The 24,987-nt window shown below is 37.4% G+C and overlaps 1 protein-coding gene across 1 annotated transcript in view; it reads right to left on the bottom strand.

Annotated features, from left to right (window-relative positions):
* Nucleotides 1-10,209: 10,209 nt before the first annotated feature.
* trus (programmed cell death 2 like trus) overlaps nucleotides 10,210-24,987 on the bottom strand; it is a 63,851-nt gene continuing 49,073 nt past the window's right edge. Inside the window, exon 4 of the mRNA XM_083133894.1 lies at nucleotides 10,210-13,643. Within this exon, the coding sequence (XP_082990020.1) occupies nucleotides 13,385-13,643 (259 nt within the window). The 3' untranslated portion in view covers nucleotides 10,210-13,384. The remainder of the gene's footprint in view (nucleotides 13,644-24,987) is intronic.

Raw genomic sequence — 24,987 nt, 5'->3', positions numbered from 1 at the left:
GAAACGGCCGGCCCAAGGAAAAGGAAGATTTCTACCTCTACCTCCCTTGCCCCCTCGATCCCCGCTGCAATGGTTGAAAGCACGTGCTTTCAGGTCCCTTAGTCTATCTCCTATAGGGCAGATAGGGGATTGGTTTCTCAGATTTTTTTGTAAATCTTCTAAAGAACTCAGTGTAAAATTTTCTGCAGTACTTATGTTCTCTATTTACACAACCTTTTACACGTTGTACAATATGTATGTATAATATGGGATGTAGTTTTATTATTTATGAAATGGTAACGTGTTATGTGCAGACAATAATGTTATTCTTTCTTTCTTTTTTTTCAAGTATGGAATATATAATGATTAAATTACAAATATGTGCTCGGGCTCTCTCTCACTCTCGTATTAGTAGTGTTTTATTTAAATATACTACTCTTGGCCTCTAACAGTCATAAATACGGATGTATTTATTTGGGTAAGAGAACGTGTGTTCATATTGCTGTTGGTTTGGTTTATTTTACTTAGCTTTTCTGCCACGTTTGGTTATCGCGAAAATGAGGATGAGTGATGATATGATGAAATTGATGAAGGGACCTCATATGAATAATCCAGGCCAGGATTCGAACCCGTGATGAGTGCGCATTCTTGTCCTATGTGTTGCACTCTGCAGTGAATAATGAAATAATTTGGAATGAAAAATGTATCTCAGAACTCAAACAGCCAAATGAATATTATTGAAGAAACTACAAAAAAGTATGTTTTGTTACCTGTTTTGTTTCTGTGCATAAAGTGTACTTAAAACACCAAATCAACCAACCGTGGGGGAGTGGTTATCACAGCGCGCTACGACACCAGGAGTTCCGAGTTTGAACCCCTACCTGGGCGTGGGTGTTTTTTGTGTTTGTCCCTTCATTAATTTTATCGTATCATCTTCGCAATTAACCAAATATGAGAAAAAGCGACGCTAATTAACAAAAATTAAATCATTGATTGATTGCTTGATTTGGTTTATTTTACTTCACTTTTCCGCCACTTTTGGCTAATCGCGAAGATGAGACGATAAAATTGATGAAGACACACACAAAGAATACTCATGGCCAAGCCGAGATTCGAACCCAAATCGTTATTTATTTTCGAATGTGGGAGGCGTTTACGTGTACTTTTTTTTAGTTCTCGTTCATCATTTTGCAATCTTTTCCTGTTATTGACATTCTTTTTTCAGGAATACTAGACCCTAAAGGGGGGAGGGGTGTGACCCACACCTACCCCACCCCCCTTGAGCATGCCACTGACTGCTACCCCAAGTGTCGACGTCACCGCACGTCACTGTCTATTTTACAAAGTACACTTTAAATTAGGTTATGAAAATGTGCAGCAATATGGGGTAAAAAAGTCTTCATTGTCCATTAGCCCTCATCACTGTCCTCTATTTCACCTGACACCTGGTTGTCACTGCGTAACTTGGCATGATCCACATACGGAACTGCATGGAAGTCCGTTTCTTCTGCAACTGCAATGGTTACCACTGCAACCAGTTCTACAACTGCAATGTATAATATTCAGTATAGTGTCTGGTGCAACATTCATATCACACATTACTGGTACAAGTTCATCGCCATCAAGTTGCCAACCCCAATTCACAGGATTCATTTCGCTAGTCATACTCATCCATGTCATAGTCCGATAGTACACTCTTAGACAATGGAATTTATTGGAAGACTCAGTTGGAGGAAGACATTCTGGATGAACAAACGCTTTGGCTATGACGACTTTCTTCGTAAGTGGCTGGAAACGCAATTCTGCCAAAGAACTTGTACTGTTGCTACCAAAAATAACAAACATCGCTTGACTGCCAAGACTTACAATATCAGCAGGGTTCTGACCTGGTGAAGTGAATGCAGTCGCACAGGAATGAAGGACACGATCACCATTCAAAAATTTTTCTAATACCGATTTTTTTACCAACACCATAAATACGGGAGGTGGAATCACATCTTGTGAATGCATGAATAAATAACAACTGTGCACATAACTCACTGCCAAGAATGGACTTCAAGTTATTGATGTGATACACTTTTGGAATGTCTCTTGACTGATTACACTGGGGAACAGTGAAATTGCGGCACAGTGTTTGAGAGCTAATTTAGGGTAATTTCATGCTGCTGAATAATGATATAATAATATATTTCCTGAATTGGCTCTAATTTATGAAATAAATGCAACTAAACCAAAATGGCGGAAACATAAGACATACATATAAATGAACTTCCAACAACAATATAATATTTCTTTTTGTAATTACAATCATTATTATAAAAATAAATTTATATAGGCCTATGATCATAATTAAGAAAATATGTACACAATGAAGTAACAAACTATGTGAAATGTTTTCTATACGATTTCCTGCTCTATTGCTTTTTAGGACAATCCCTCTGTAAGCTCCAACAGTGGTCGGCCATCATGTGGCGATCCCACCGTTCCTGGTACCTTTCTTCCATTATCTTTATATCCTGATGGAACCTTTCTCCTCGTTCTTCACTAAAATCACCAAGGTTCTCAGGGAATCTGTCAATGTGGCTATGTAGAAAATGTATCTTCACACTCATATTAGCTCCCAATTTCTCAAAATTTTTCAACATATTTCCAACTATATCGGGGTACTTTTCTGCTCTGTGATTCCCCAAAAAGTTTTGACGATGGACACAAAGCTCAGCCAGGCCTCAGATTCGATGTACGACATGTAAGTTGTAAAATTGGCATCATTTATAAGTGTACGAATTTGTGGTGGTCCGTCAGAGATTCATGCCTTCAATTTTTCAATACTTAGTCCTGGAAAAGTGTGGCATATATATTTGAAACAATCACCACTTGTATGTAAGGCCTTGACAAACTGTTTTATCAACCCAAGTTTAATATGCAGTGGCAGAAGGATGATTTTGTCCCTATCTACCAGTATTAGCTTTTCCCACTAATATTTTCCCTGGGGGGCCAAACTTTTATCGTCCAATGCTTTTCTCTAGCACGACTATCCCACAAACATAGGATACAGGGATACTTTGTGTACCCACTTTGCTGTCCTAGTAAAAAATTCACCATCTTCAAATCCACACACACGAGCCACTTATGTTCAGTATATTAAATTTTTTTTTATAAAACCATTTTTATATTTTGGTATTATTCCTTAAGCTTTGTTGAGTGTCCGATATATTGCCTAGCAATGCTTCATAAGTTGCCTAGCAACAATGTACAAATAAATAAATAAGTTTCTTAATGGGAATTTCAGACCATTATTAAATTTTGATATTACCGAGAAAAGCGTAGAGTAATTTTACCTCCTACATTTTCCATGGTGTGTTTATTTTTATAACTGGAGTCAATTCAATTGAACCAATCATACAATTGGCAATCACAGTTGTTTTGTGTGCTGAAACTGTTATTAAACTTTATGCCGCAAAATAAAATCTTTTTTTTGTTCCCCAGTGTTATCCGATCGAAAATACAGCCCGGAATCGGTGGGCAATTAATACTACTACTTTTTTCCCACTTCCAATTGTTTCCTCACCTTAAATTTTACATTTCTGGAATCCTTGATTCATACCAGCAGAGAACAATGACTGCTTCGAACCAACATAGTTTCATTCCTTAAAACAACACAGGATGTAGAATTGAAAAGTAATGAAAATAGCGGTGGACAATTTGCCTACCATTTTCTTTGCCGTTGACTGTACCACTTCTTCCCATGTTTAAGAGATAGGCTGATGACTACAGATTGCTGTCGTTCACCTCTCCAACGACGAACGAACACTTCACTTACGGTAAATTGTCGACTGTAAGAATACTAAACTCTTAGAACAGAATAAAGAATATACTGGACTGATTTTTCAAGACAAAATTTTACTAATTTTGTTTTCTGAGTGTTCTGCAATGATTGATCACAGGTTCCAAATTCCTCAGCACACAAAATAACTTTATGTTAAGTCAAGAGTGATGCTTCTGTCTCTCCATTTTTAATGTCCGTTCGATGTGTACTTTGCAAAAATTGGCTCACTGACCACCACGCTACTGCAAAGAGGATAAGAACAAACCACAGTTCACCAATAAAAATAAACTGACTCTTTGTTGTGAAATGTTGATTGTTCTAACACAAGTTTAAAGGAAACAAACACAAAATTTCGTTAAGGGTGATTTTTTTACCAATACTTCTACTTCGATAAAACATCGAGGAGAAAACTTGATTACTGAAATTTGCAAATACATAATTCTATATTAGTAGTAGCTACCATGGTATATTTACCTACAGAGTTACAATTCAGGCGCCAGCCCTTTTTTTCCCAGGAGCCAGGGCCCCGCAATATGTTGCTACCCCAATGGATAACAATATTCAATAATAACCATATATTCCCCTCTGGACCCCTTCAAAGAGCTAATCTATCTCCTGCTAAAAGAACCACATATTGTTCATATAAAACAGTGCAATTGAAGGTTCTGTGAGGTACCAGACTGAAATTTCTGGATCCGCCACTGGCTGCACTCATGTTGTTTGTGAAAATGGCGAGCATGTTCCTGGCAAAGGCTGCACGTTGTGGATAATCTTCTTCGGGTAACTTCAGCATGATCACAAGTTTGTATTGATGGAATTCCAAATCCTTGTGTAACATTCGCCGTGCTGTGCTTTCACTCAGCCTCAATTCGACTGAATGTCGCCGAGCAGAAAGTTATTGTTTGTGTTATTGTTTCTGACGATTTAAACATAAAGAAACATAACAAGCAGCCTTGTTTTTCTTGACGAAATTTCTTCTCGCTGAATGTTAACAAATGGATGCAACAGGCGGGTGGCACCACCCAACATGGCAGTTGCCGCAAGCTATTTTGGCTTCAGCTGCCGTCACACACGCTCTCTCTACTTCTTCTTGCTTCAACGCCGAGCCGAACCGTGCCGAAAATGGCATGGCCGAGCAGTTCGTTTCCCATGATGCACCCTTTATATGTATATACCTAGTCTGGCCATAAATACTGTTACACACTATTTTGTGAATAAATTGAATATGGGTTCACATTCTTACATGTTCTTTTAGTATGTTACACTTACATATATTACACACAAATAGCACCAATCAGTTTACAAAATGTACACTTTTCGCCCTCACACAGGCTCGAAGTCTCCCTGGCCAGGCATCTATTGCAGCACGGATGGTCTTTATGGGCAAGTCTGACCCTGCTGCTATCAAGGAGTGATTTAACTTTCAATTATAGGGTGCCTCTTCTTGCACAGTCCCCTCTAGCTCTGGGCACAGTTTGTAGTCCAAGGTACAGAGATCATGGCTATCAGATGGCCAATCAAAAGTGGAGATGAAATCGAGTACACTGGTCTCCAGTCACCTTCCCATTGTCCTTGCCTTATGAGCTGGGGCAGAATATTTATTGAACATCCAGGATTCATTGTGAAACATTGTTTGGTTCAACAGTGTCACGAGAGGGTCCAGGACACTTTCCACATACACTTTCGCACGGCTTTTAAGCCCTTTTCGAAAAAATGAGGCCTGGTGGAACTGTCATAGCTCACCCCCCACCAAACCATGACTGAGGAGAGTTGGTGGCATCTCTGATTTTTGGGAACTCTCTCACAAACTCCTCGAGAGTTTGAAGCATACACCCTTTCATTTTGGCGGTTAAAACTTTATTCAGAGGTGAACAATTTGTTATCAGTGAAGAGAATCCTGCAATGCCCATTGGCAATGTACCGCTGCAGGAGCAGTCTCGATTTCAGTTCCCTCTGCTTCTTCACTTGTGTCGTCAGGAAATTTCCAGTACTCCACAGGTAAGCTCCAATTCCAAGGTCTTCATTAAGTACTCTGAACATTGATTGTTGTGAAATGTTCAGGTCCTGTGCCATCACCACTTGCTTCCAGATGGGATTTCGGTGGATGCGAGCCATTACTGCTTTAACAGCCGCAGCTGCTCATACGGTGTGAAGTCGACCATCTCTTGGGCGATCTTTCATGCTACCAGTCTCAGTGAATCTCTGGATTGTCTGATACACAAACGTTTTGCTGATCTTCGGGATTTATAGGGGCTGGAAAATCTCAGTGAGTGACTTCCCAACCATATGCAGAGCAATTACAGCTACTCGGTTTTGATATTCGCCCCACTCCATGCTAAGCACAAGAAGATACACGCTTGCTGTTTCACAGATGAACACACAATGGTCAGGAGTGAACTTCAGCACAAGCATGGTTCATGAGCCTGACTACCGGATGTACAGTCCAAGCCGAAAGTTTGTAACAGTATTTATGGCCAGACTAGGTATATACATTTATACATATATGATAAATCACATTAAATCAGAGTAGGATGCAAGACAACAAAATACACTAGACTCTCGCTGATCCGGCCCTCAATAGTCCACCCTCTCAGTAGTCCGGCCCACATCCGCCCTGTAGGCACTGAAGCAGAAATGACGCGCACAACAATGAATTATCGTGTTCAACAATGTTGTTAGTTAAAAATGTTAAACAATGCTATACATACGTACAGTATTTGAAATTGTGACTTTCTTACAGTAAAGTTCAGTACATACTATGGCTTCTAAAAGGAAACACGTAAAGTACAGCCTGTGTTTAAAGTACATAGTAGTACGTAATTTCCGACCCTCTCAATAATCCGGCACTTCCGCGAATCCGGCACCCATATGTGCAAGGAATGGCCGGATTAGCGAGAGTCTAGTGTAATACAACTTGAATTCTAATTTAATGTTTATTTTCAATAAACTAGCGAGCTACACCATACAAAGGAAATCTCATTCTCAACTTTCTTATTTTCTACAATTTGTGGTCTATCCAAAGATTAAACAAATTCCAGACACTAAAGAAAGAATTCCATGACAGCACTTTTGAAAACAACAAATAAAAATACATATGCATGCAAATAAATTCTACCAATGTAAAAATATACACAACTTTTGTACAAAATGATTGAAATATTTGCAATCACAATCAAGAAACACATTAACAAATACTCTTCAGCAGACAACTTTGAAGTAATAAAAAGAATACATTGGCACACAAATATGAGGACACAAAAAATATCACATATAACATGGTTTTGACTGGTGTTTTGGAGAGGTTGCTTACTTGCTACAAGTAAATTACAGTACATTTGTTAAAAAAAAAAATACTCAGTCATGGTTACAACTTCCTTTGCAAAGAAACTAACTTAAAATTATTTGAATGCTTTACACAAGTCAGTCTATTTGTTCCACGTACAAACTACAGTTTAATGCATTATACTCTCATTTCAACAGCAAAGGTTTTAAGTTTTCTGGTAAATGTCAGAAGAATGTCTAAGAGAATAAAGGTAGGGTTAGTAGTGGACTTCAAAGCTCAATAATTTTGCAGATAGATCGCATACTTCTTATCCAGATCATCTTTCCTGCTTTAATACGACCAACACTCATTTCGTTCGAAGAAGATCCCCGACTTTTCCAGGCAATTTTTCTTTTAAACATGCTAACGATCAAGTTTTAGAAGAGATTTCAGACTAAAACAACATGCGACAAGAGAAATGCGCTGCTTGGAAACCAACCACCAGAAATAAATACAATCTCCCGAACTGAAGCGACACGACAAGCTGCATGTGCCACTCAGACTGGCTCATTTTATCAATACCATACATCGTATCGCCTTGGTCTGTTGTTTGTGCATGCATGGTGAATATTTTGCTTTGCACTGAAGGGACCTGTATCGCTTCCCATTTCAGTGTGAAATTTCCCTTAAGTGTTCAACTGTGCTTGCTATTCAAGAGAATCGAATTTATACAACATCCTTCAAAATAATGAACAAAAATAAAGTATAAAAATATCTCTACATACAATCTCTTCCATCACAAAGCTAGTTCAAGAAAAAAAAAAGTGGAATTTTATTTTCATTCCCAAATTCTGACAAGTTCAAACTTGATTTTCCCAGATTTTTCCAGGTCAGTGTTAGCTCACAACACTACACAAATTTATTTTTCCACATTTACATTCTTTTTCCATTACAATACCATAAGTGTACTACTTAAAGTATAATTATTAAAAGCTAAAGACAATTTTTATTGAAAAAAAAATACAATTTTGTGTAAGATGCACAATTTCCTTTCTTTTCACATTACACATGCCAGTAATACAATTACAGTGGAACCTTGAAGTAATGTTCTTTGGGAGCCTGTGGATGAGTAACTTCAAACGTGGAAATAGTGTTAATACTTTGTTGCACTGGGACTTTAAAACTAGGGCTTCATTGTATCACTTTTCCATATTAAGTTTCAACTCTGAAAATGATTGTTGAATAATAATGAAAAGGTAGGTAAGGTAATAACTACATAGAGTGGCCAAAAGCCTTTTGTTGATGCAAATTGACTGCAAAGTCTATCCTAACTATTCCTGCTGGCAGCTGGGGAAGCAATTGCATATGCAGTTCCTTCCCCACTAGTTAGGCACAAATTTGCATTCAATTTACTCCAGCCACTCTACAGAGATTTCTATTTCATTGACACACATGTATATTGGACGAATCAAGAAAATTCTGATATGTCCTAAAAGTAAAGATTCACACAAGATGGTTTCATTTCATCCAAGGAGATGAAAATAATAAGACTGTCAAGGAAAATATGAAACGGACAGAGAGAAGTGTTTTGTCGCAGGGAAATAAAAATAAATATTTCTTTAATGACAAAGGGTAGTGTGTGGTATAAGATACACCCACCATAAAATCATTTTCAGAAAGCATGACAAAATTACATTACAATGCATTCATTAATGAAAAACTTATTATTATGAACCCTCCAAAATTTCTAACCACTCCTCTGGCACTTCTGCAATTTCAGTTTTCACAAAGAATATTATTTCTATTGGTAACTTTAGAAGCAATTAATTTCTTTCATAAATACTAATTACATTACAGTATTACAGTATTTACTGTGGTCAGAAATACCTGTTTGCAAGCTATACATGCTCATATATTAAAGAACATGCATGAATGTTATGCTGCTAACGTTTCACAGTGAGAAGAAGGCTCATCAAGTTTCACGCTTGTGTGAAGTGATATGGAAAATAGAACAGTGAAATCCATTCAGTGTTGGCAACTGTAGCGAGACATCACTACATCCAAATGAATTTAAAACTCTGTAAGTCAGAACAATGAAGATATAAAACTTCAAACCGTGCAACTTTTTTTTTTTATTAAAACCAAGAAATGCTCTGCGATTTCAGTCACGAAATTCGATCCCTCAGTTTAATTCCTACTTCTAATACTTTTAAAGCTCTTCTATCCAGCTGGATTCACGAGAATTCAGATTCATATGTGAACCAATTAGCCTGTCTGAGCATTAAGATGACTTAACCGTCTATTATTATGAAATGCTTCGAAGTGCATTATGCTATAGTGGAACCACAGGCAAAAAAGCCTGCACAGACCCACGACTCCTTTGCACCGTACTCCCGCAAGGCAGGGAGGGGCAGGGTGAACCATACTTTCTTCTTTCTTATGACCCGAGCTGAACGGATCGAGGGGAAGGTGTGCGAACAATTTTAGCCGATGGTTCCTTTGTTTGTGGTCGCTCTGTAATCACTGACAATCGACTAGGGTATGAACACTGGAATGTGAAATTAGGGAATATGAATAACATGCAATGTTAATTGGACATTATCCATTGTCCAGTGCTTTAAACTATACTTATTCTATATTATTCTAACACTATGTTTCGAGAGAGCACCTCTTCTCTCATCTTCAGGTGAAATTTCTTTTGCCTGTGATAGGGAATCAAACCTATGAAAGATCAGTGATTTGACTACAAATTCTATGCTTTAACCAATTACACAGTTTACACAATTTAACACAGATTATAATAAGTATATTTTAAAGCACTACACAATGAGCAATGTCGAATTAACATTGTATGTTAATGTAGAACCAATGTCATTAACATTCAGAGAACCAATAAGGCATACAGAGACAAGTAGCAAATGAAATGATTGAAAGTTTGGAAAGACCAAAGATTTTCAACCACCTCTAAACTTTCCAGTGGGTACATAACATAGTGTGTTGAATATAAGAAAGAAGACAATAACGGTCTCAGATTTTCAGGTAGATGAAGGCATATATTCAAAGAAATGCATAGAGATGACATTAGAAATAAGTTATAGTTAAACTATAGCCATATCTTAAACCAACCAGTCTTTCTGAACACGGAGTAACAATATTAAAGTTCACATTCATTCATTCATAAACTTTAAATCACATTAAAATACACATATATACATGCACACTCATCACACAAATGAATGTATTATATATTGCATGTTATCAAACAAGTATCCAGAAACAAGGACAAAATAGAGTTGCAATCTCTCAACTGAATTGTGCACATGTTAAAGAATGCAAGTTGTTTAAAAAATTGTACGTAAAACAGACCAGAAAACAAAAAACTGACATACAGGGGTGTTTCATAAAAAGTTGAATTCAAATTTTCACCTCTTGAATTCAGATTTAAATGTCCACAACTTCACACTTTCTGCAGTACTTCACATAATTAATAGAAAGTTATAATTTATCAACTTAGGAATTAGCATTACTTAATTTACTAACTTAGCATTTCCCATCATTGTGTAAGTTATGCCTGATGTCTGAAGAACATGGGCAATTTGTGAATTTCCATGATAGCTAGTTAACCAGGATATTGCAATCATCGTTAGAAGGAAATTCCTACACATCCATCATCTGCACTGTGACCCTAGCACCTGTCGAGCAGACCCATTCAACTTTAGATTTTGCCTCAAGAGCTAAAGTTGTAAAGATTGACCTCATGTGAATGAGGTGTTGTCCAACACAGCTCTTCTTAAAAGATATGCTCAATACATTCAACAGCTGGAAGAGGAATTGCAGAAAGCTAAAGAAGACAACAGATCAACAGATGGAAGAAATGGAGAAGCAGCAACAGAAAAATATGACAAATAGTTTTACAGGAAAAATATCTCTTATATTCTCTGCAATCTTCTACAATGTTTCATGCATTTAGACCGGGCTCGGGAATAGATTAACATTATTCCTACAGTAACCTATGGGAAACAACATCCTGCATAATAAATGCCACCCTGGAACAGATTGTGTTCATTATACGAGGCACCACCGTATTGTTAATTCATATCTAGCTATGAATAAGCAACAAAACGATCAACTGAGAACAACCCATCAAGTACATTACAGTCTCCAAGTTGTATAATCCTAAACCTATGAGAAAACTTGTTGTTCCTGTGTCACAAGGACAACTGGAAAGCTACCTGAGCTAAATATGTAGCAGAGTCGAATGTAGGGAGTGAACAAAATGTAGCAGTAGATGGAAAGTCCCCACAAGGACCACCGAACCATACAATTTATTTACACCAACAAGCACTATAATTAATTCTAAATTAAACTAATTAATTTCTTTCTCATTCCTGTAAAGTTAGCAACACCCAGAAACAATTATGATTACATCACATGTTTAGTCTCTTTAGTAAATTTTTCTATAAAAGTATCTCCACATTTTTTCCAGCAATTTTTTACATCAAGATACATATCACAATATAGTTTAAAAAATTCATTTAATCAGTTCAAATCAAAATAATGCTGGTGCTGTCATGTTATCGCAAAAAAAACCCAAAAAAACACACTTTTCTTACTCTGGAAATCATAGTACAGCTACCAATAGACTAGTAACAATGGGTTTCTCAAAGAAATTCTACACATAGCTAAAATTAGGAAATCTATCAGAGCTCCCTAACTGTGATGAAACCCAACCTCTTTCTTTAGAGTATACAGCAACTTTCATCAAAATATCTGAATGACTAGACTCTGAGATAAACAAGCACAGAACACATGCCAAGTTAAATTAATTGGCACATATTCTTTTAAATTGTACAAGAAATACTATTTAAATATCTCATATTAATATTTTTCAATATAATCCAAGAAAATAATATGCTATCGTCATTATGACTATATATTACTTATGCATCTTGCATAGCAATGGCATATTCATTGCCCTCCGAAGGCAAGTCTGCTTCAGAAAATCTATTACGACGAGGAAGAGATACACGCACAGTCGCTCGTTCATTCGCTGACCCTGTATCACATCAAAATCAGTCATTCCAAATATCACAATAAGATAATCCTTCAGTGTACACAAGAAAGCATACAACAATTGCTCCACAGCCCATAGCGTTTCAAATATGGGTCAAATTTACACATTCACACACACACACACACACACACAGTACTTTATACATAATTCAACAGGTACTACCATGAGCAATCCTCTATGGACTATTGCACTAGGACATGATATGACTTGAGGTCTACATCGGAGTAAACTAAAAGTAGCAACAACTTACAGGCATCTCACAAAAGATTCTGCACTTTAAAAAAATCTTATTACATACATCAGTCTATGACAACTTTTATATCATTCACAAGTTATGAAAAAGATTACAGAATCTAACAAGAATCAAGTTTAGTATGAAAGGTAAAGGAAGGACTACTCGATTTATCTGTTAACTCTTGGAAGTCTAAAGCAGTGGTTCTCAACCTGCATGAGACCGCGGCCGGTCAAATTCATTTTTTTAAAAGTCGATGCCCTAATCCCAAAATTTTTACTTGTAAATAACTTAATTTCTTTTTAACTTTGTACGATAATGAATAAGTACCATTGAAATTAAATATTAATAAATAAATTATAGCACAAAACGTAATAGTACTGTTATGCCTAGGTTTGTTGACATGGTCGAATATAAGGGGAAGGTTTAACATTTTGCACTAATCATATAATCAAATAAACAACATTTCAAAATTAGTCAAAGACACTATAGGTTTTGAAATTTATTTTCATATCAAGTTGGTGTTTTAAAAATAGAAGCTTAACTGTACCACAGATGTACTGAAATAATATTGTTAAGGTTTATATAGTTAACATAAAATAAAGTCAATATTTACATCCAAATTGTTTAGAGAAATTGCTGTATTTATAATTTAAATGTGATTATGAATAATGACAAATATATAATAAATTATAACTATTAAAATTATACTATCCTTAGTCTGTTGTGTGTTTAATCCCACCAATTTCTTCTTAATCTATGCGAACATGCATGTTGACAAATATAAATATTTGTTAATGAAAATTGCTGCACAAACAAAATAACAATTTCAGGAGAACCTAAAATAACTGATGCCAATTCCCAGTATTGGGCCGCGGCCTGGAAGATGAGATGCACTGGTCTAAAGAATAACCAACAATCTCATGATGCGAATCATCGACTAAGTGTTGTTATACACTAAAATAGAATACAAATCTCTCAAAACTTAACCTGACGCTGGAGTCATCTCCTTTATATTCTCTCGGCCTGGACGATGACTCGTTCCTCTCTCCAGCTGTCTCCTGGAGCCCAGCAACTCCTCTTGCACGCGAATACAAGCGCCGTTCCAAATTCCAGATGAACCCCGTCGATCCCGGTCAGCTTCAATTTCGTGACGAGAGACGGCAATATCTGCATTTCAAAGATCACATCTCCACCGCAATGGTGGCATCTGGTTGGTATGTCATGCAGAGGATAGAGCAGCAATGGTGATGCACTGTCTCTGCAGTACCTGAAACGGAACAAGAAAGTGTTCAGTTATTGTGAATGATTTACCAATTGATTTTACTTCGCATTTCTGCCACTTTTGGCTAATCGCAAAGAGTAAGAATGAGTATCTAATCAAATCGACACTCACAAGGAACACTCATGCCCAGGTTGGGACTCGAATCCAGGACCCCTGGCTTCGGAACTGGCTGCGCTAATCACTTTTTCAAGGAGATCAAGCCTCCCCGACGGCGCAGTGGTAGCACAGTTGCCTTGTAGTCAAGGGGTCCCATGGTTCGATACCCTGTGGAGGCACATAGTGATTTGGATCCCACTTTAAACTGTAATTCCAGATACGATTAGCCGTACTGTGCATAAAGTGGACTTAAAACACCAAATCAATCAATTAACGGCAGCTTCAGTTCTTGTATGTGACCAACAAGAGCTCCGCTGCAGAACTTTCCGAAGTTGTAATCTTGAGTCTCCTTATTTCCCTAAAGCAGCCATTACAGTGGCAATTAAGTATAGTCAGAAATATCCAAAATCCAGAATCCAGAAAATTTTCGATCCAGATTTTGAGGGAATATCCATCAAAAAATTTGTTATTTGTCTCCACAAGATTGCCTCAAGAATCCACATGTAAAAAATCCAGATTTGGCCATCCTGAGTGACAATGTGTAAGTGAAGAAACAGATACAAAAAGTGTTGTTTCCACCAAAGGAAGTTAGATTGTGGCTTAACTAACATTACTTTTCGCTGTTACTCATACATTTAAAGTTTAGCATCTGTAATAGAGATCCATAATTCATTCACCTGTCCCTGAACTAGCCTTACCTCTACAGTAAGTAATAACTAGGTGGTGTGTATGATCATCTACAGCTTTATTTTACACCAGCAACTTTACCATGATACTGGATATTGTCAATAATTTACGTGAAATGATGCATCGTCAATACTAATTGCTTGTAAAACTGTTGCTGTTGAAGGACAAAGTACGAAAGACACAATATCAACATCATATCTTAGGAATCTACCAGAGGATTTACCACCAAAGTATTACTACAAAATATGTAACGTGAATGCATATGCAAAACCATCTTGTTTGTCTTTCTGCAAGTATGAAATGAATTTACAGTTATAGTTAAAACACACATGCTACAGTGGAATAGACAAGCAAAATAACCTATCCAGAACCGTGTGTCCGATTATCCAATTAATATCAACAACTGGAATATTTATCAGCATAATCATTTAGCAGATCCACAATTCAATACACATCAAAGCGTAGATTTACTGATCGGAGTGGGTTCTTTAATCTTGGGCACGTCATGTATCTGAGCACTCAGTGAGCAACATGATATAGCTCGACCACAAGGAAAAAAACCTTCCGTCAAAAGCGTTCGCGCATCTTCCCTGCAGCTATCGGTGCTCGGGGCAGTGTTGCCAGGTCAGACTTGAAAAAATCGGGAGATTGTTCCTTGAGAAACCAGAAGATCTGCTACAAAATCCGATGATCTAATAGTAGCGGATGAACGACGTTCTCGGGGGCGGGGGCTGGCATAGGCATGCACACAGGGGGCAAGGGGACATCCGCAGATTTTTTCCAGCAAGGGGGAAACAATGTATTTTTATCAGGCAGGTGAACAAGGCATATTACCCCGTAATAATGTTGCCCTCTCAGAAAACACCACTTGAGTTTGAAATTATCACGTTCCTACATCCCTATTATAATAATGGATGTAAATTTATTACTGTGACTGAAATCAACTCATACCTCTGAAATAATAGGTACTTTTATGTCAACATTCATTTTCCAGAAGGGGAGGGGGGTGGCAACCATCCTTGCACTTCCTTCTGGACGTCCATGCCGCTATATAATTTTGTAGAAAATTAAATATTTAAGTATAGAATAATATATTAAGGATAGAAAACTAAGTATTTTCAAGCCCATGAAAGTTCCAAGCAACTACGGGGGAGGGGATGCATTATTTCCTTTGTAATTGAACTATGTTGCTTCGTTCTCTAGCAAATTTCTTGTTATTAACACTCACATGCTTTATTCGTCAGTTATGCTGCCTCTGTGTTGCTATAGACACACACACATACACGAATAAAATAATTTGCCCACGCTACGAAGTCAGTGTTTCTACCTAGTAAGGCAAGAACGTTTCACTGTGTTTGTGTCACTTCATTCATTTTATCAGTTTTTCATTCATCCATATTGTCGTACTTACCCATAGAGGCACAAAAGCGACGTGAAATAACTAATATAGAAATAGATTTTCGGGTGGGATAAAATACAACCATCTAAAAATAGTAATGTAGTAATAGTAATAAAATAATAATAATGTCCTAGCACAATTGAGTATTATTTGGCATAATTTCACAGTTCAAACGGCACTTTTCATGGCTCTACCTCTCCCCTCCATGTTCAAGTAAGATGGCAGGAAATGTGTTTTTGAGCAGGCTGTTGGAGGTTCCATAGCAATAGTTTATTAAGGAATTCTCCCGAGAAATCAATAGGTCTGTCAACACTGACGTGAGTCACACTGAAGTCTCCTTCCCCGTCCTTTCCCCCACCTGCCAGCGCGATGAGGTTCTGTGCAGGTTTCTTTCCTTGTGGTTCCACTATAGCTCAGCTATTTGATGGCCAAATAAGCATTACTCGTCGAGCACTGCTCATTTGATTGCTGACCGAACTTGAACTTTGCTCACCACATCTTTGAGCCACAGACTATATCGTTTTTCTGTATCGATCTTGCGAGACAAAGAGAAGAAGGGGAAAACTGTGTGAGGATGGCGGGTTGGCGGCCAATGAGGAAATATTTATGATTAATGGCTTGTGATATAGCGTAATTACAGAGGAAGTTCATGTAACATGTAATGTAATATTCCAGTTTTTGTAGTTGGATTAAAATGTTGTTTATTCTAAAAAATAAATACTGAATAATAAATATACACTGTAGTTTTGGAAAGTTGTGCAATGGTGTGAAAATCCTCCAAAATAAACAGCTTTTCAAACACTGAAATCCTGTCCACTTGACACAGTCACATTGATCACATATTACTAGGGTGACCAGATATCCTCTTTTATCCGGACATGTCCACCTTTTTAGGTGTATGTCCGGCATCTGGGTGGATTTTTTAAAAATCGGTAAATGTCCTCCTTTTTTCGAAAGAGTATAGCATCGACCAAAGCAAATGTGCTGCATAGAGAATGCTTCCACACATAATGATCATCATTTAAGACGTATCACTTGGGGCACGTCAAAGTATTTGAACAAGTCTCACTTAGCATCTGAGAACTGAACACGATCACTTTCCCGACTGAGTCATTTTAGGGTGCGGATTTATAGGCACTAAAAACGTCTCAAATAAGCAGTCAAATAGGCACGAAAATAATGAAAATACACACTTACAAAGGCATTATAAACTAAGAAAATGCATGAAAATAGGCATTTAAAAGGCACCCTAAAATTAAAGAAAGACATTAAAATAGGCAATGAACTATTTCAATTTCTTCTTACATTGCACAGTTATACTGTATTAGCACTTCAGTTTATACATAAAAGTGCGCTAACGATTAACAAACTATCAACACTCTTTTCATCGAAATTCACATTTGCAGGGAACCGTCAGTTAAAGTAATTCTCACAAAAAGAGCTTGTTTTAACGACTGTGCGAATTTGAACAAATGATGAAAAACAATTTGCACGATTGTAACAAAAAATATATATTTTAAACAATGTTCCAATTGAGACCCTCAAATCTGGTGAATACCAGATTTCAGTCAGTTCAACATCAACAAAGCCTTACATCCTTCAGTGTAGGGAAAGCCAAAGGTAGTATAAAAAGCTGAAGATGCAACAATTGCAGAATAGCAAATTTTGGCACAATTAAGCAAAAATTCGTTTTCAGACTAGAAACAACATGAAACGAACTTTAACATTAAAACCTACGTTTTACTACAAAGGAATAAAAGAAAAGCAAATAGACAAAAATCTTCACCCTAATCATTAGTATTATTCTAACTCGTTGCTTCGCCCTCTGAGACTGCTGGAACGCATGTTTCTGCGCAGTTCCTTTTCAATTGATTGATTTGGTTTATTTTACTTCACTTTTCTGCCACTTTCGGCTAATCGTGAAGATGGGTATGGGCGATGATATGATGATTTTGATGAAGGGACACTCGCAAATAACACCAATGCCTAGGCTGGAATTTGAATCAGTGACCGCTGACATGCTAACCATTCTGCCACAGAGGTCGGCCAGTTCCTTTTCGAGTTATACATACACGATACAGAAACGCCCAGTGAGAATTTTGATTATTAAGTAATATTTACTTTCATGAAATAACAAAGCAAAAGTGTAACTTCAACAATGATCTTGCAAGAAAATACCCAGCTTTGAAAGGATGGAGGAAACAAATATGAGGTAAATTGTAAGGTGGCATTCACTTTCCCTGCTGTTCAAAGAGTGCTAGAAATGTTTGTCGCATTAAAATCATATTTCTCTACCCAATCTAAACTACCTAAAATTTTAATTCGGTTTTTGGAAATAAGTTAAAGCGAATCTTACTTGTTACATTTGCATTCACTTGTAGATATATGTCATTCTAATATCCAAGAAATGGAAAAGGTGTAAAATTCTGTGCTTGAAATTATAGATATTTTTAGTTGTGACTGTCAAGTGTTAAAGAATAGGCATTATGCACGTGGTTTTAGCATGATGGAGCCCCAGTCCACTTCCTAGCTGGTGCTTGTGATATTCTAACCAGACCTTCCCACAGCGGTGGATAGGGAGAGGTGGACCTGTTGCTTGGCCTGCCCATTCACCTGATCTGACCCTACTTGATTTTTTTTTTTTTGTGAGGTCATCAAAAGTGTTGTCTACGATACACCTGTGAGTAACGTAGAGGAACTCTTGGCAAGAATCCTTGCAACCTGTGATTTGGTCCAAAACCACTCCTGGGATATTAGAGCGGATGCAACATACCTTATTGCGACGCTTTCAAGCCTGTATCGAGGGAGCAGGGCGTCACTTTGAACAACTGCTGTAATGATGGGTGATTGAAGCCACTACAGTGATTCTTCACTTCCTCAGACATCTTTTATGGTTCCCCTCCATGTTGTGCATAGTTGCCTGCCCTTCAAAGGTTTTGGCTTGTAACTTTTGACTGGGGTATTTCCGGACCAGGGTTCCCTATCCCATTTTATTGCGTTTGTTCCCTTCCATCATCCCTGCAAGTCTGTAACACGCTCACAGAAACACCCTGTACATTATATAGGCAAATTATTAATAATTTGTCCAATCCTTAATATATAGTATTGTGAAAGGTGATGTTTACTGCAATGTAAAGATAAATACAGCATGTGAGAAATATCACAATTAAGATTCCTTAAAACTTACACAAACAAAAACTTTTGAAAATTGAGAGATATGTTGTGTATGTTGAGTCCTATATTCATGTTTTCAGGTAATTATGCTAGTGGTGTTTTACATTTAAAAAACATTTTGTTGGAGTAAACATAAGTCATAGAAGCTGCACACACAAGGTTGTGTTTGTCTATTTGTCACCTGAATGTTAGTGAAATAATGTGTTTGTCACGAAACTTGTTAAGAAACATTCGATGAAGTTATTGCCCACCATGAACCACAAAAATATTACATAGGTACTTAAAATTTGATGTACTATTTGTTTTGCAGTCAGTAATTTTATGTATTAAATTTAAACTTAATGAAGTATATTAAGCACTTACATTCATTCATTTTAATACATTCTGAAAATGAAGTCAAGTAAATGTATTCACTCTCTTTACAGTGATTTATTTTCGTATTTTTCTCTGATAATTTTTACACATATATACGAAGGTAAATCAAAAACTAAAGGCAATTTTGTGTTTTCGCAGGAATAAATGAAGACTGGGTGTGTCTGACGTCACCATGTGTATACTTGGAGTGACATGGAAGTAGAAGTATCCATCACTGCCCCATTCAGTCGAGTGTCGCAGAGCAAAAAGGTCACACGTATGGATGCAACACTCCACGAATGCACCATTGAGGAACAGCATGCCGTAGTGCACTGTGGTCGGAGGGAGTCAAACTGGCAGACATCCACCGTCGGCTGTTAGCACAGTATGGAGCAAGCACCATGACTAAACGAAAGGTGTATGAGTGGATGGACCGCTTTAAAGCAGGACACACAAGTGTAACAGACGAAAGTCGAAGTGGATGCCCAAAAACATCCCGCACAGAAGAAAATGTCCAATGGGTTTATTATTAGGGACAATCGAAGAATCACAATAGCGCAAGTGGTGGACCTCTTGGACATGAGTTTCGGATCAGCATATGCAATAGTGCATGATGAATTAGGGTACCATACAGTTTCAGGTCAGATGACGAGGTCCAGCAGGCGGTGCAGCAGTGGCTTCGTGAGCAACCAAAATCCTTCTTTGCGGACAGGATACAGAAGCTGATTGCACGATACCAAAAGTGCATTGCCGTGCAGGGGGGTATCTTCTTCTTGTGTGGAAATAAAGAGGTTATGTAAAAACCTTTACTTTTTGATTTACCCTCGTACCATTGATCGAAGGGGTCAAAGGTTGGTATGGTCTCAGGGAGTGTTCAGATGCTGATATGGGGCACTCTGTAAATACTGAGGAAAGTCATTTGGTATAACATCTGCCAATACTACCAAGAAATCCTACCTCCACATCCTTGAAGGCTGTTTAGCTACATGACCCCTGGACAATGCAGTGAAACCTGGAGCAGACGGAGGAGGGTGAGGGTGAGTATCCAGTGCCTAACCTGGGTGATATCAATTAAGGGAGTAAACCCCCAGAGAAAATCCTGGTACTCCATAGAAATGGGGGTTCAGCACTTGACCGGCACCCTGGTCTCACAAAAATAACCTCTCGCTAAAAAAGCTCAATTACAGTATGCCGGATGGATTAATGGAAAATGACCCAGGTGTACGAAAAGGATACAAACAATAAAGATACAATCTGTGTAGGAACATGGAACATTATGACTATGTTAAAACCTGGAAGGCCTAGCAACAAACTTGCAGATAGTTGCATTACAAGAAGTAAGATGGAAAGGGCAAGAAGAAATCAAAAAGGATAAATACTCTGTGTATTACGGTTGAAAACAAACTACAGGACAACATGGAACAGGATTCCTAGTAAACAAAGAAGTAAGTATTAGGATTTGAACCGTGTAGTGAGAGAATATCCAAACTTCGAGTGACAGAAGAGAAAGAAAGAAAGGTTTTATGAAGAACTGCAAAGAGCGCAAAACAAAACTCCAAGACATGACCTGACAGTCCTGCTCGGAGATTTAAATGCAAAGATAGGAAAAGAGGATGCATTTGATGAAGTATCAGGTAAACATACATTACATGAGACATCCAATAACAATGGAGTACTAGTATGTAACCAGGCTATTGCAAACAACATGGCTATAATCGGTACACGGTTCCGATATAAAAAGAGACATAAAGGCACCTGGGTGTTTCCAGGAAGAACTATCAACCAAATAGACCATGTTCTAGTAAATGAATTGTAAAAAGAAATAATACAGGACGTAAAAACAATGAGAGGTCTGAACTGTGATTCAGACCATTTTCTGGTCAAGGTAGTAATCAAACAAAAATTAATACCTCTACAAAAAAGGAATCCAGGACAACAAATAAAAAGGAATCCAGGACAACAAATGAAATGGAATAGAAGCAATATGCAAAGTAAAGTAGTGCTGAAACAATATAGAAAAAAACTGAGTCAAAATTTGGAAGATATTATGGACACTCAAGATATAAATGATGATTGGGGAAAAAATCAAAGAAGCTGTTCTGAAAACAGCAACTGATTTTATACAAACACAAGATCCTAAACCAAGGAGTGAATGGTGGGAAAATGAATGCAAAATGGTAATGTGTTAGGAAAATGCTGCAAGACAAAAATGTCTACAAAGACAAACTAGGGCAAACCGAGAAGAAAGAATAATTACTAACAATGGATGCAAAAAGAAGAAAAAAAGAATGGCTAAATAACAAGATTTAAGAGATTGAGGAATTGCATACAAGAAATGACTCCAGAATTTTTTTAAATCTGTAAACTCGCATGTAGGGAACTACACTGATGCAACTCCAGCATGTAAACGTGCATCGGGAGAACTAATATCTGAAAAAGAAAAAGTACTACTCCATTGGAAAAATAGTATTTTCAGGATTTACTCAATTGTGAGAACCTTTTCTCTGAAGATGAATTACATGAGACACCAGAGGAAGACACTGAAATAAATTCCTGTACCAGCATATGATGAGGTAAATAAAATCATAAAATCCTTAATAATTAATAAGTCAGCCGGTTCAGATAATATCTCGGCGGAACTAATAAGACACGGAGGATACCTGGTAAGGAACAAGATTTACAAATTGATACTCAACATATAGGATAAAAAAGAAATGCCACAGGAATGGTTACATGGTATCATCTGCCCAATTTTTAAAAACGAGACAGGTTGCAGTGTAGTAACTACAGACCAATTACGCTTCTAAATGTCACATACAAAATCTTTGTAATTCTTCTACAAAATAGGATCTCTGAAAGGCGGTCAGGGGCGTGATGCTGATCACAACACCCCCACTCACGACCGGATCAAGAAAGTGTGGGGCGTTACCCCCACACCCCCTATACGCCTTCATGGCGTGGTGCTATGCACAGGGGAGCACTTTTTTACTTTTTTACTAAGCACTCAATGGTTGACTCACTTGTGAAATTAAGGAAATGAAATATGGACTAATAGTGAATGTAAATAAGATAAAACGTCACGTTCAAGGCAGAAGGGCGTAAGTGACATTTTTTTGGAAAATGACTTTTCTGCAGTTCCTTGTAGGTTTTGATGGCCTGCACCTGGTGGCAAAAGTTGGTACTTGTACGGCTATTCGTTTGGCCTTGAGAAGCACAAATCATATGGGTGTTAATGTAAAATTAAACGTTTCGTTCAAGGCATAAAGGCCTAAGTGACACTTGCGCCTTTCTGCGATGAATATTTTGCATTCCACAAGGTGCTGCTTTGTATGATACACCCTTACACATAGGTCGACGTGTAAAAGGCAGACTGCAAAGAAGAAACGAAACCTAGGTGAGGAGTACATAACAACAACAGGTATGGTGCATCCTGCTCGCAAAGTGAAGCTGGTGTCCTGTAAATGTACTTATGATTGTTCTGCTGTTATAAATGCAGATATGAGAGTGAGCATTAATAAGTCATATTGGAGCATAGACGACCTTCAGCAAGTGCGAGTTTGTAAGCGGTTTTTTCTTCGCACTTTAGACATTAGTGAAAAGGCTTGTCGTGTTGCTCTGACAAAAGGTATTGAGACAGGAAATACAGGTTCAGATATGAGGGGTAAGCATGCTCCCAAAAATTCATTCTCACGAGAAGCAATAGAAGTGGCTAAATCTCATATACAGTCTATTCCGTGCGTTGAATCTCATTATTGTAGAGCGTCAATGTCAAGAATATATTTCATAGATCCAGGACTTTCTCTTGAAAAACTTTATTCTCTCTACAGAATTTACTGTAAGGAAAAGGGAGTTGATGAAGGACGTGTCATTAGACGAACATCTTATTGGAAGCTGTTGAAGGAATTAAATGTTAAAATTCACAAACAAAAAAAGATCCAGTGCAAAGTGTGTGTGTAAAATTTCAGAAGCTACCCCAAGAGAAAAAAGAGCAAGAAAAGGCAATTTATGACGAACATATTTGTAAGAAGGAGGAAGCCAGGGATGAAAAGAGATTGGACAAGGCCAATGCTCTGACGGATAGCAGTCAGAAAGTTATTTGCTTTGACTTGCAACAAGTCCTAACAACTCCATCATGTAAAACAGAAGTTCTCTATTATGTGAGAAAGCTTAACGTATACTTACTGTTTATGACCTTGCAACCCACGAAGGATACTGCTACATCTGGGACGAAACCAAAGCAAAGAGGGGGCAGACAAGATTGCATCATTTGTTCTCAGATACTTGCGACAGTTACCATCTAATGTGCAACATGTTACTATGTATTCTGACTGTTGCGGAGGGCAAAATTTGAACAAGAAATTTGCTGGAATGTGTCTTTATGCCGTGAACACTACCCACATACAAACCATTGACCACAAATTCTTGGAGCCTGGTCACACAGAAATGGAAGTTGACTCAATGCACAGTGCAATTGAACATTCAAAGCGTAGTGTGCATGTCTACTCTCAATCAGATTGGCTACTTGTGGCTAAACTTGCAAGAAGAAAACCATCAGGGTATTCTGTATACTCAATGGAAACAACTGATATTTATGATTTCGAGGAAGTCATGAAAATATATCTCCCCCTGACGTCCAAAGATAATGAAGGAAAGGATGTTCCTTGGCAAAAACTTCGATGGTTAATGTTTGATCAAGGCAATCACGACATTACTATGTTTAAAACAAAAATGAAGGGTGAATTTTCAGCACTCTAAGTACATAAAAACCCACTTCGAAGTCTCTCAGTACATCACCTGTCACAACAGTATTCATCATCTCTACCTATTTCAAGGCAAAAGAAAAAGGACTTGTAAATCTATGTAGCATAGGAGTGATCACCAGAGACTATCATGCATATTTCAGTAATCTCAAAGTTGACGATACTGCTGATGACTTTGTTGATATTGACGTTTAAACCGCAGTACTTAAATCTCTGATGTAATATAATGTACCACACAACTACATTGAGATGTAATAACACACAAAAGAGTGTCATTGTTTAAAATTGTAGTGTAGACTGTGTTGGAATTAAAATTCTTACAACATATGCCTCGAGTTTACATAGACCTCCTATTTGAAAGTCATTCACGACAGAAGGGTGTATGTTTATTTGCCTTCAATTTTCTCACAATTCATAAATATTAGGAAAGTAAAAAAACACATGAAATACAACAATTGACCTTTCCGAAGAACAGTACAAAGAATTACCAAGCAACTTTTAATTATATAAAAGTTGAGTAACTTCAACCTTTCAAGCAAAACTTCTTTTGCTTCTCCTGTAAAATTTATAAAATGTTAGATACGCCCTTCTGCCTTGAAAGCGACGATATGAGGTGTACAAGAAGAATACAAGAACAAAAAGCAGATACAGATACAATGCAAATAGAGCAGGTTCAGTCATTTAAATATCTCGGGTCAATAATAAATGGAAACAATTTACTTGAAGAAGAAATTAAAGACAGGATTGCAGCTCGAAACAGAGCATACTATTCACATAAGAAGATATTCCAATCTAAACTAGTTTCCAGGAAAACAAAATTAAAACTGTACCAATCCATAATAAGACCTGTTGTTACATA

Source organism: Lepisma saccharinum, chromosome 13, assembly GCF_977018435.1.
Source record: "Lepisma saccharinum chromosome 13, izLepSacc3.1, whole genome shotgun sequence".
NCBI classification, from domain to species: Eukaryota; Metazoa; Arthropoda; class Insecta; order Zygentoma; family Lepismatidae; genus Lepisma; species Lepisma saccharinum.
This window is presented reverse-complemented; position numbering and strand designations above follow the sequence as displayed.